At 41.6% G+C, this 12,565-nt stretch overlaps 1 protein-coding gene across 1 annotated transcript in view; it reads right to left on the bottom strand.

The window, feature by feature from the left end:
* LOC119793525 (alpha-1,6-mannosylglycoprotein 6-beta-N-acetylglucosaminyltransferase B-like) overlaps positions 1-12,565 on the bottom strand; it is a 141,220-nt gene that overhangs the window by 81,840 nt on the left and 46,815 nt on the right. Inside the window, exon 8 of the mRNA XM_038300727.1 lies at positions 5,172-5,341. Within this exon, the coding sequence (XP_038156655.1) occupies positions 5,172-5,341 (170 nt within the window). The remainder of the gene's footprint in view (positions 1-5,171; positions 5,342-12,565) is intronic.

Here is a 12,565-nt window from a genome sequence, read left to right as displayed (position 1 = left end):
GTAAAAGTCAACAATGTGTTAATCATTACTACACTTTAAACATATGTTTGATTTGTTAATTACTGTTTATGAATAACAACTACAAAGGATGTGAGATGATAGCGCAGAGTCCCTGATTCAGTGACTACATTCCTGCTGCAAAGCGCTCACTGAAGGCTAAATATTGCTGTGATCTGCTCATTATGTGCAGAAAAAAAGACTTTATAAACTTAAATCCAAAGCTGAAAAATCAGCACATCATCTTAACACTGCTCCTTTTATTATACACATGTTCTTTTCTTACTAAGGGGTAGGATGATTTTACTTTCCTGGTTTACAATTTTTCACTAAGAAATACTCAGAGGGTAAAGACCTGCTAGTTTTTTATTTATTTTTATTTTTTCCACGGAATATTTTAATCCTTGTTTAATAGAATTTTTTTTTTAATTGCTTGAAATAATATTTTTTTAGGCTTTCCATTTGCAAAAAAAAAAAGAAGCCAAAATGTCTTATTTTTCTTCTATATTCCCTAATTGAACCTCTGACTCTATTCAAAATTCCAATAATAGGAATGTTTTCCAAATTCTTTGACATTTTGATCATAAAAGGTAACTACATACTTACGTTGCCTAGTAACAAGTTACTGTTATTGGGCAGCAACTGAGTAACTAGTAACAATAATCAGTTACTTTTTTAAGTAGCTTGCCCCACACTGCTCGTTGGTGATTAATGTGACTGATGTGAACATGTTACTTATACTTGATTCTACAAGCACTAATGATATTTGTTTATTTCTATTTTTATAATACTCAATAATATACTTTAAACTGTAAGATGATTTTATGAAATTTTGAAAGTACAAATACCAGAAATACATTTTTGCATGGTGCTAAAGTGTGCCAAACTACTGTATGTCAAAATGCAAGATACCTTAGTTTGTCTAAAACATCTGTAACTTTGCTTTAGTTTATCCCAGCTGCATGACTTAAGGTAAAGAGGTTTATAGCAAAAATATGTCTAAAAGGTTTATAAAGTGGATAATCCAAATGATGCCAATGGAAAAAAAGTTGTCCAGTTCTTTTATAATCTAAACTAACTCTCTAAATCTAATAATAATAATAATAATAATAATACATTTTTTTGTAATGCACTTTACATTTGAGAAAAATCTCAAAGTGCTACTGGTAAAATCATCATAGAAAGGCAAAAGGAAAAAATCAAAAACTACACATCATTGTAAAGTACATATGAATAATAAGTCTGTGGCATAAAGAAAAGAAATTAAACTTACATTTCTGATGGAATAACTAAAGCCTAGGGCTGTTAGGGCTTAAGATTTCACTAACCTTATTGCTTTATTTGTATAACTGTATACTTATTTTATGATTGTATATGATTTGTCTTAACATGAGATGATGCATTGGACAAGTTGAAGGGCAAAGAAATAAATACATAAAGATTTGTTTATAGAGAATGGAAAAAAAGAATAATATGAGCTTCAAGAGGAGATTTTAAAATGGATTTTACATTTACATCAAACCTATATCTCTGTATTCCAAGCCATCCCCCCAAAAAAATATCTTAGAAATATATTAAGAGTTATATAAAAGGAAAAAAATCGATTTCATCATGTTTAAAACTAAATTTAACGTAAAATGTCATTTCAAAAAGGTTATGTAGTATTTTAGAATAACAGAGACCCTAACCCAAGCTCTGTTCAATCAGAAAAACCTTAACACACCTTAATTTAAATCTAAATGAGATTCCTGCAACAGACTGGCGACCTGTCCAGGGTCTACTCCGCCTTTTGACTAAGAGAGGCTGGAGGGAAATATATGTACTTTTTTTTTACCTTCCCTACATTTTATTATGAGTTTAAAATGTTTCATGTCCACAAATACTTAAGTGTAAAAAAAAAAAAGAAGAAATGTGTTAGCCGGGAAATATATAGTTCCCAAAGTGAACTTGACATTATTTCTTTATTATTTGAATTATATGTCCTTATTATAAAAACTGTCAAGCTTATCTTTAAAATAAATTATTCTCATAAAACTGTACATGTACCCCATTGGTGAGCTGGTAAACAACCTCAAAGCACATGAAAAATTGAATCTTCTGATGCATAGATAACTGGTTTATACTTACAGGGAAGCAAAGAGAAAACAGCAGCCAGAGACCTCCAAGTGGATAGGCCACAGTGGCTAAACATTGCCAATCAGGCACAATTACTGTATTTATGTAGCACAACAGCTTGATACTGACTGTAAATACATTTCCAGCATGGACAATTGGGTCAATGAACGGAGCCCCTGCCTTTATTAATAGTTCTGCATATATCAGCAGCCCGTCCAGTGATATTAAACTCCTTTCCAATGTTTGGGTGGAAATACGGAGGGTAAAAATGTAAATAGACACCCGCCTGAGGGGATTCCGTAGGAGCACAACCCACATAACGATCTGTCAATTTAACAGTGTGTAGGAGTGCAAGAGCAGAGATGGAGAGAAATGTTTTCCTCCTCTGCTCATTAATAGTCGTAGAAATCAGATTTATGGTTGTTTGGCGCCTGTCATTAGCTGGCTGGAAATAAATAGGCATGTGTATACAGGGTTGTATTTTTGATTTGCAGGTGTGGTCAGAGCCTGTGTGAAGCATTTTGCATTAGTTACAGCCATCTGTTAGATTTGCTGAAAGGCTGACCCTTTCATTTGATGCTGAGTACAATAAATCATCAGCCTGAATGTTATGCTGCCACACCTCCATTAAAACATGAGGATAATATCTGAACTATTTCTCCCTGCGCACCCAGAAAAGAACCTGTAAAAGGCTGAGGTCTACAGTAACCTTCAGACTTAAGCAGTTTAAAAAAAAAATCTGTTGCTTTTCCCAACAGAGACAGGCCAGTGGGGTTCAATACCCCGCGACACCAATTAGAGGGGTAAATAATGGCACGACCAGCAGAGGCATTCCAACCTTGCTTGTCTTACTGCAACCGGCTTATCAAAGCCCCTTTTCTTCAATGCCATAAGTCTAAGATCAGAGGGCAGCAATAATTCATTAATGCCAAAGTTTCTTAGTGCTTAACAACTAGGAAACATCATTACCAGTTGGAGAAGAGAATCTTGACTGGTGAGGAGACATTTTCTTGACTGGCCAGCATGAAGCCAAGGCACCTCTGAAATATCACTTATCAAATCTCCAAGGCAAGACTAGACCTGTCTGCCCTACTACTTTTGCACTTCTCGGTTTGACAGCAAAAAGTCTCTACAGGTGCTGGTCATAAAATTAGAATATCATGAAAAAGTAGATTGATTTCAGTAATTCCATTTAAAAAGTGAAACTTGTATATTATATTCATACATTACATACAAACTCATATATTTCAGATGTTTATTTTGTTTAATTTTGATGATTACAAATGAAAATCTCAAATTCGTCATATCAGAAAATTAGAATATTGTGAAAAGGTTCAAAATTGATGGCCCCTGGTGCCACACTCTAATCAGCTAATTAACTCAAACCACCTGCAAAAGCCTTTAAATGGTCTTTCAGTCTAGTTCTATAGGCTACACAATCATGGGGAAGACTGCTGACTTGACAGTTGTCCAAAAGACGACCATCGACACCTTGCACAAGGAGGGCAAGACACAAAAGGTCATCGCTAAAGAGGCTGGCTGTTCACAGAGCTCAGTGTCCAAGCACATTAATAGAGAGGCGAAGGGAAGGAAAAGATGTGGTCGAAAAAAGTGTACAAGCAAGAGAGATAACCGCACCCTGGAGAGGATTGTGAAACAAAACCCCTTCAAAAATGTGGGGGAGATTCACAAAGAGTGGACTGCAGCTGGAGTGAGTGCTTCAAGAACCACCACACACAGACGTATGAAAGACATGGGTTTCTGCTGTCGCATTCCTTGTGTCAAGCCACTCTTGAACCACAGACAGCGTCAGAAGCGTCTAAAGAGAAACAGGACTGGACTGCTGGTGAGTGGTCCAAAGTCATGTTCTCTGATGAAAGTAAATTTTGCATTTCCTTTGGAAATCAAGGTCCCAGAGTCTGGAGGAAAAGAAGAGAGGCACTTCATCAACGTTGCTTGAAGTCCAGTGTAAAGTTTCCACAGTCAGTGATGGTTTGGGGTGCCATGTCATCTGCTGGTGTTGGTCCATTGTGTTTTCTGAGGTCCAGGGTCAACGCAGCCACATACCAGGAAGTTTTAGAGCACTTCATGCTTCCTGCAGCTGACCAACTTTTTGGAGATGCAGATTTCATTTTCCAACAGGACTTGGCACCTGCACACAGTGCCAAAGCTACCATTACCTGGTTGAAGGACCATGGTATCCCTGTTCTTAATTGGCCAGCAAACTCTCCTGACCTTAACCCCATAGAAAATCTATGGGGTATTGTGAAGAAGAAGATGCAATACACCAGACCCAACAATTCAGAAGAGCTAAAAGCCACTATTAGAGCAACCTGGGCTATCATAACACCTGAGCAGTGCCACAGACTGATCGACTCCATGCCACGCCGCATTGCTGCAGTAATACAGGCCAAAGGAGGCCCAACTAAATACTGAGTGCTGTACATGCTCATACTTTTCAGTTGGCCAACATTTCTATAAATCCTTTGTTTTTATTGGTCTTCAGTAATATTCTAATTTTCTGATATGATGAATTTGAGATTTTCATTTGTTGTCATTTGTAATCATCAAAATTAAACAAAATAAACATCTGAAATATATGAGTTTGTATGTAATGTATGAATATAATATACAAGTTTCACTTTTTAAATGGAATTACTGAAATCAATCTACTTTTTCATGATATTCTAATTTTATGACCAGCACCTGTATTTTTCATAAATCCAATTCTGCTGGTGTGAGTTAAATGCAGACAGGATTGTCCACTAACATTACCGTGTTTGTCATGACTAGTGAGAGGACCGTTTTCACTCAGATGTCAGTGGGCTGTAACAGAAGGGGGGTGCAGAACCGAAAGAGAAGCCTTTAGGCTTAACAGCTTTCTGCGGAGGAAGAATTTAACAGAGTCTGCAGCCAAAAAAAAAAAGTGTACAGGGTACGGTTCTTCAGTTAAACTCCTCTAGCGAGAGGAAGATGTTAGTTAGCTTATAGATGGTAGTCAGGGTGCCAACTTTTGAAACAGATTAGTTCCACAATATGACAGTAATGATAAGGCTTACCCGTGCAATTCCTTAAGAGAAACCGAGATCTTGACATCGTGACCAAGAACATGGAGAGCAGTGAGAATGTCAGCCCATTGCACCATCTCACCCAGGGGACCTCCTTTCAGCACCCTGGGACTGAAAACATCCCCAGACTCCTCAGTCAGAAAGCCCACATGGACTAGAATCTGGAGGAAAATAGCAGAGGATGAATGGCTTTAGAAAGGAAAATTCATAAAGGTCAAACAATACATTTGTAGTGTTGAAATGTATTAGTCTCTCAGAGTAAAATTTCAAGAGTCATAATTCCCTATTGTTTTTTTTTTAGTCCAAAAAGAAAAACAATAGGGAACTAACGTTTAAAAAAACAAACAAAAGTAATTGAACAGAAGGGTATATACATGTAAAAACTGACAGATTAGATGAAAGGAACTTATCACAAGAAATAAACTCTGGAAATACATATATCCTTTAAAGCCCTTTTTTAAATACTTATCCAGACCTGAAAATCTTATTTTCAGACTTTTCCAAACTGTTAGATGTTTGGATCAGAAAATAAAACTATGTTGTTCTGATTTAAACAATGTTAAAAACCACCTAACTTAACAGCTTCTTTGTACACATTGTCAGGGTTTAGTTGTGGTTTGGACCCAAATGCAGAGGCAGAGGCTGAGGACAACTCTTGGGAGTTTTAATGGGGCAAAACAGTAAACAAAGGCAGGGATCCAAAAATGCAGCTAATAATAAAAAGGCAAACCAGAACAGAGGAGACATCTGGGGAAAACCAAACACGAGGAGCCAGGAGGAGACGAGGAACATAGACCACAGCATGGGAAGACAGCAAAGACAAGGAACCAACAAAGAGTGAGAGCAGAGGGAAAGCATATATAGGAGACAGAGACAAAGGGAGGGCTAACGAGCAGACAAGGAACAGGTGTGAGAGGAGACAACGAGGGAGCCAAGGGGAAAGGAACATACACACACACACACAAGAGGGCAAAAGAGGACAACAGAAAAACTTGAGAATATAAATCTAGAAATACAACAAAACTGGAATTAGGCTAATAAATCTAGAAAACAAGGAGCAAAGAAAAGAACAACAGAACCAAGACCATGACAGTGCCCCCTACTTAAGGGCGGATCCCAGACGCCCAAAATGTCCAGAAACAAAAAATAACCCCCCCTGGGTGGGCGGAGGGGGAACCAGGAAGGAGGGCACGAAATACAAAACCAAACGCAGAGTCCAAACAAAACCGAAACAACCCACCCAAGGTGGGCAAGGGCAAACAAAGTCTCTGGAGGGCGGCCGTGAGGCCAGAGGCGAGGCAGAAGCTCAGGAGGACGGCGACGGCGCCGCCGTCTCTGACGAAGGAGGCTCTCTGGAGGAGACCAGCGGCGAAAGAGGGCCTCTGGAGGAGCCCGGCGGCGAGGCCAGCGGCGAAAGAGGGCCTCTGGAGGGGCCCGGCGGCGACGCCGTCTCTGAAGGAGGAGGGCCCCAGGAGGGGGCCGGCGGCGACGCCGTCTCTGAAGGAGGAGGGCCCCAGGAGGGGGCCGGCGGCGACGCCGTCTCTGAAGGAGGAGGACCCCAGGAGGGGGCCGGCGGCGACAGAGGGCCTCTGGAGGGGGCCGGCGGCGACAGAGGGCCTCTGGAGGGGGCCGGCGGCGACGCCGTCTCTGAAGGAGGGTCTCTTTAGGACGCCGGCGGCGACGCCGTCTCTGACGAAGGAGGGTCTCTGGAGGTCGCCGGCGGCGACGCCGTCTCTGACACAGCTGCAGGAACCTTGGGGAACGCCTACTGCAGCACAGGAACAGCCTCAGAGGGGGCCGCCGACAGCGGCACAGAAACAGCCTCAGAGGGGGCCGCCGACAGCGGCACAGGAACAGCCTCAGAGGGGGCCCGCTGGGGGGCCGTGGAGGCTTGGAGCGCCCGCTGGGGGGCCGTGGAGGCTTGGAGCGCCCGCTGGGGGGCCGTGGAGGCTTGGAGCGCCCGCTGGGGGGCCGTGGAGGCTTGGAGCGCCTGCTTAGCTTTATTTCAGACTGCCCTTCAGTAGCCTGCTCAGGGAAATCAGGATGACTCTGAACGGGCTCAGGAGTCTCTGGTGCTAGGCTAAACAGACCTCCAATGGTCTCAGGAGTCTCTGGCGCTAGGCTAAACGGACCTCCAATGGGCTCAGGAGTCTCTGGTACTGGGGAAACCCCCCCACTAATGGGCACTGGAGCTAGGGGATCTGGCCCTCTACTGGGCACTGGAGCTAGGGAATCTGGCCCTCTACTGGGCACTGGAGCTAGGGAATCTGGCCCTCTACTGGGCACTGGAGCTAGGGAATCTGGCCCTCTACTGGGCACTGGAGCTAGGGAATCTGGCCCTCTACTGGGCACTGGAGCTAGGGAATCTGGCCCTCTACTGGGCACTGGAGCTAGGGAATCTGGCCCTCTACTGGGCACTGGAGCTAGGGAATCTGGCCCTCTACTGGGCACTGGAGCTAGGGAATCTGGCCCTCTACTGGGCACTGGAGCTAGGGAATCTGGCCCACTACTGGGCACTGGAGCTAGGGAAACCGGCCCGCTAAAGGGCTCTGGAGCTAGGGAAACCGGCCCGCTAAAGGGCTTGGGATGTGCTGGCTGACAGGGAACTGATGGAGGTGGAAGGAAAGGGAATAGATCCTCCCTCTCCCCATAAAAGAAGGTCCATAATTGAGACTCCTCAATATGGGGAGCACTGACTGTAGGGGGTGTAATAATGAGTTTCTTTAAGGATGGGGCTAGCTGTTGGTCATGGAGGTGACGACTGAGATTTAGGGAGAAACTGACCTGGTTAAGAGGGGAGCTAAGGCTGTCAGCTGGCTGACCCATGGGAGTGGAGGCGTCAGGCTGACCCGCCGGAGAGGGAGTGGTGGCGTCAGGCTGACCCGCCGGAGAGGGAGTGGTGGCGTCAGGCTGACCCGCCGGAGAGGGAGTGGAGGCGTCAGGCTGACCCGCCGGAGAGGGAGTGGAGGCGTCAGGCTGACCCGCCGGAGAGGGAGTGGAGGCGTCAGGCTGACCCGCCGGAGAGGGAGTGGATTTCTTCCCCCGGTGGCGCTTACGCCTGGAGGAGGCAGACGGCATGGGGGGACCAACAGCTGGTGAAGGTGGTGGAACTGGACCGGAGGCGATTGACAGCAGGGTAGGGAGGAGATGAAGAGATGGCTTGGGTGGTGGAGGTCTGCTGAAGAGCTGGGCGCTGGCTGCTTGGTGGTTCCACTCCAACTCTTCAAACAGTTCATATAATACTGGGGGAGAAATGAGTGTGGAGTTTGAGAGGAGAATCTGTTTAAGTTGGCTAGTTGCACTCACCCTCTTCCAAGGCGGTGTAAGGTTGGATATTGAGTCCAGAGTATTGCCTAGGTTGAGGAAAAAGTCCCTCAGGGTGTCCAGACTGGGCTCTGCTGGGTCCATTGTGGTTGGTTCCTATTGTCAGGGTTTAGTTGTGGTTTGGACCCAAATGCAGAGGCAGAGGCTGAGGACAACTCTTGGGAGTTTTAATGGGGCAAAACAGTAAACAAAGGCAGGGATCCAAAAATGCAGCTAATAATAAAAAGGCAAACCAGAACAGAGGAGACATCTGGGGAAAACCAAACACGAGGAGCCAGGAGGAGACGAGGAACATAGACCACAGCATGGGAAGACAGCAAAGACAAGGAACCAACAAAGAGTGAGAGCGGAGGGAAAGCATATATAGGAGACAGAGACAAAGGGAGGGCTAACGAGCAGACAAGGAACAGGTGTGAGAGGAGACAACGAGGGAGCCAAGGGGAAAGGAACATACACACACACACACAAGAGGGCAAAAGAGGACAACAGAAAAACTTGAGAATATAAATCTAGAAATACAACAAAACTGGAATTAGGCTAATAAATCTAGAAAACAAGGAGCAAAGAAAAGAACAACAGAACCAAGACCATGACACACATACACTGAAAGAGATTAAGCTCATAATAAAATCAGCGATCAAACATGACTCAGTGATATTTCATGTTTTAATTTAATTGCATGTTCAAGAGAAGCAAAACTGCAGATTTATGGCTTTTTCAGCTTAGCTTTGTGAAAACACCATTAACTCTGCATGAATCTAGAATAAAAATCGAACAGGGGAGTTGTAATTTTCATGCAGAGCGATACAGGAGCAGTTTAAATGCTTATGGGGAAGGTTGTAATTTCCAACCTGTTGTATATTTAATGAAATTAAGACATTTCGGCATATGTTAGCACCTCTTTTTTTAACTCCCACCTCCCATTTGTTGCAGAAAAACCTTTTGTAAACAACTACAAAGAATGTTCTCTTCAGTATGAGTGGTATGCAAAACTTCCATATGTCTTACAGCATATGAGCAGTCAACTTGCTATTGCATCATCCACCCATATTTAGGCTCCACTAATCTGTCTAAAAATGTAAAAGAGTATGGAGTTTTAATGTAGCAGCAACCATATAGATATATGTGTTTGGTGAGGGAAATGTATAGTTTTGTGAATTTTTTCTTCCAAATAACTAATTTAAATGAAATGATAATGAACGTAGTGCAAAAAAGGCGAAAACTCAGCGGACTTCCTTTAGAAAAAAATGCAATATATTGTTTTTATACCTCAGTGTTCTGCTCCAATATGTTATGAACATTTCATTACCTTGGTAGCATTTAAAAGTGATCCAACTCACTTTGGATGGTGGCAGCATTGATTTCAACTCTTTTCCAGTCTTGTTTGGCTAAGCTCCAGTTTTTTTAAAAGATTTTCAACTATAGCTCTGATCATAAAAATTGTAAAGGGTAGACAACCAACATTTTTGTTGCCATTTAATGTGTTATTAAGATTACCATAGGTCTGTTTTACTTTCTACTTTTCCCTATTTTTTAGAGCTGCTATTTTATGAAAGGAAAATTAGACCTTTTTGAAGTTATATTGATTTGTAAAAGGGAAATGTTTCCTGACAACTGGGTTAGGTCAGCTAAACACCATCTTAATATGCCAGCTACAGATTTAAGGAAAGTGTCTTTATCACAAAAAAAAAAAAAAGGAAGCTTGCCTGCTTTGGAAAATCCATCCTAACTGTAAAGCACAGAGACTGTAGTGTCATGATGTGGGAATATTTTTGCTGCAGAAAATAGGTAACTAGGTATAGCTAAGATTGCTGGTGTTGATTTGAGAGACCTTAATTAGAGAGAGCTGTACAGAGTTCTGATATTATTCTGTATTGTTGCTTTAATGTTTGTTTTTTTTACATGTGTTTTGATTGGTGGGGTCTGTTGTAAATGAATATCCCCTGTTGGACATTAAAGTCTATCTGCATGTCTATATATCTTCTTCTCTTTATTTACATTTTAAAAGCAATCCTTTTCCTGCCCCACAATTAAATATTTTCTCATGTTTCTCCGTCATGTAAAAAGTCATCCAGTGTATTTGGTGATAATGTGACATAAGATCAAATTTAAGAGGTTTTAATAGCACTCATTTCCAAGTTAATCAGTTGAATCTGAGCTTGGTAAGTGTGAGACTCCAAATTTATGAAGCAGCTCTGATTCTCTAAAAGTATAATAAGCATAAAAACCTGAAACCTTCCGTGGTTTTTAAATCAAATTATGTAAATTCTGAGATTACTATATATTTTCCTACTCAGTGTTAGTCTCTGAAGGGTCGGCGTGGGGAATGTAGTATTTTATTAAAAACTCACAGGGATATCAAGATAAAATAGTGACTTAAATAAAAATGCATATGCAAGTCAGGGGAGTATGTGGGTGTTGTAATCTCTGCTAAGTCCTGTCATTTGGGTATACTAGAGGATATATATTTAAAGTGTGGGTTTTTTAAAATAAATTGTGTTAATGTGTTTAATGTTGTCTTCATATTATTTTACAATCTCTAGGGCAAAATTGACCAAATTAAGGCAAAAGACTTCAAAGAAAATTCTCGATGGGTTTGTTTTTTCTAAGAACTATTTGAATTTTCCAACAGTGTGAACACAAACACAGGGATATATCTAATGTCAGAACCCTTTTTCGTCAGGCACACGTTCCTCGGGGCCAGGCTTTTTAGAAACTGGGGGAAAACGTCCCTGTAAATGTCAGCAGTGAAAGCGCACTAGAGCCAGCAGACGTCTGCGCAAGGCGCCTGTCTGTCATTATCTTCTTCTGCCTTGAACTCAACATTGCTAGATTCACTCCAGGTGGCCATAGATAAGAGAAGAAAATATTAGTCCTAGAAAATGTCACAGCTGTTAAGGGTAACTCAGCGGAAATGGCTTAAGGGTATAAAAAGAACCGTCTGTTTCAAAAACGTGTAATGAGAGGGACTTTTTCTTATCCAGGATTAAATCTGGAAACCTTGCAAAAATTCTCTGACAGCTAAAAAAATCAAATCTCCTCATCAATTCATGTGTGTGGAGCTCAAATGGCACTATGTAGATTTTATAGCAAAATAAAAAAGGCAATTTTAACATTTTCCAATTGGTCACTGTACAACCAAAAATGTCTGTGTCATTTATTGGGATTTTATGTGTTCTGTTAATGTAAAGTTTTACATGATTAGTTTTCATCAGTGTCGGTTTTATTTTTTTTTTATAATTTTAAAAAGGTGCACCTCAGGCCAAGGAACAATCCATAAAAGTTTGGTGAGGATCCAGATCATTACCCGAATAAAGGATTTTTTTTAAAGATTCTCTGACATTGTGAACTAGAGATATTTGACAGAAGAAGCCGTTTTCCCCCTAAACCAGAGGGTGGCAGCAGTGAGTATTGACTGCCTGGGCATCAGACTCAAAAAGTCAAAAGGTATTTTACTAAAGACAATAACCGATGAAAAGGCAGCATTGCTGTTTTGTTAGTAGGATCAATTGAAAACTGATTTTAAGGACATTTGTTACCACAGGTGCACCTCATGGCAAAAATAAAAATAAATAAATCATTTAAATTGGGCAAAGAACCAGATTATATGCAATTTTTAGCTATAGTTTTAGATATAGATGGGGCAACATTTGTTGCTTGCAGAGAAAAGCAGAGGTGTGCTTTTCTAGTTACAAATATTTCTCATTCTGCTAATTGATCTTAAAAGCCCCCTATTGCTCCTACAGCTTAGTGATCAGTAGGACTTATGCACATCTTTATCTCAGATGGTTTTTTTTAGCAGCATAACTGGGTTTATACAGAGATTAATCTGTATGGAAATTATCTATTTACTAATGAAGTTGCTTCTTTAAGGAATTAGTTGGAAAAGGGTTTTAGTTTGGTCCATCCATCCATCCATCCATCCATCCATCCATCCATCCATCCATCCATCCATCCATAGGGTTAAAGTTGAGGTACACCCTGGACAGGTCACCACTCTTCATAGGGCACTACTGGGTTTATACTGGAGCATAACTGGTCCATGCAGACAGAGTGGATTG

Source organism: Cyprinodon tularosa, unplaced genomic scaffold (assembly GCF_016077235.1).
Source record: "Cyprinodon tularosa strain WSP-4 unplaced genomic scaffold, ASM1607723v1 ctg454, whole genome shotgun sequence".
Taxonomy (NCBI): Eukaryota; Metazoa; Chordata; class Actinopteri; order Cyprinodontiformes; family Cyprinodontidae; genus Cyprinodon; species Cyprinodon tularosa.
This window is presented reverse-complemented; position numbering and strand designations above follow the sequence as displayed.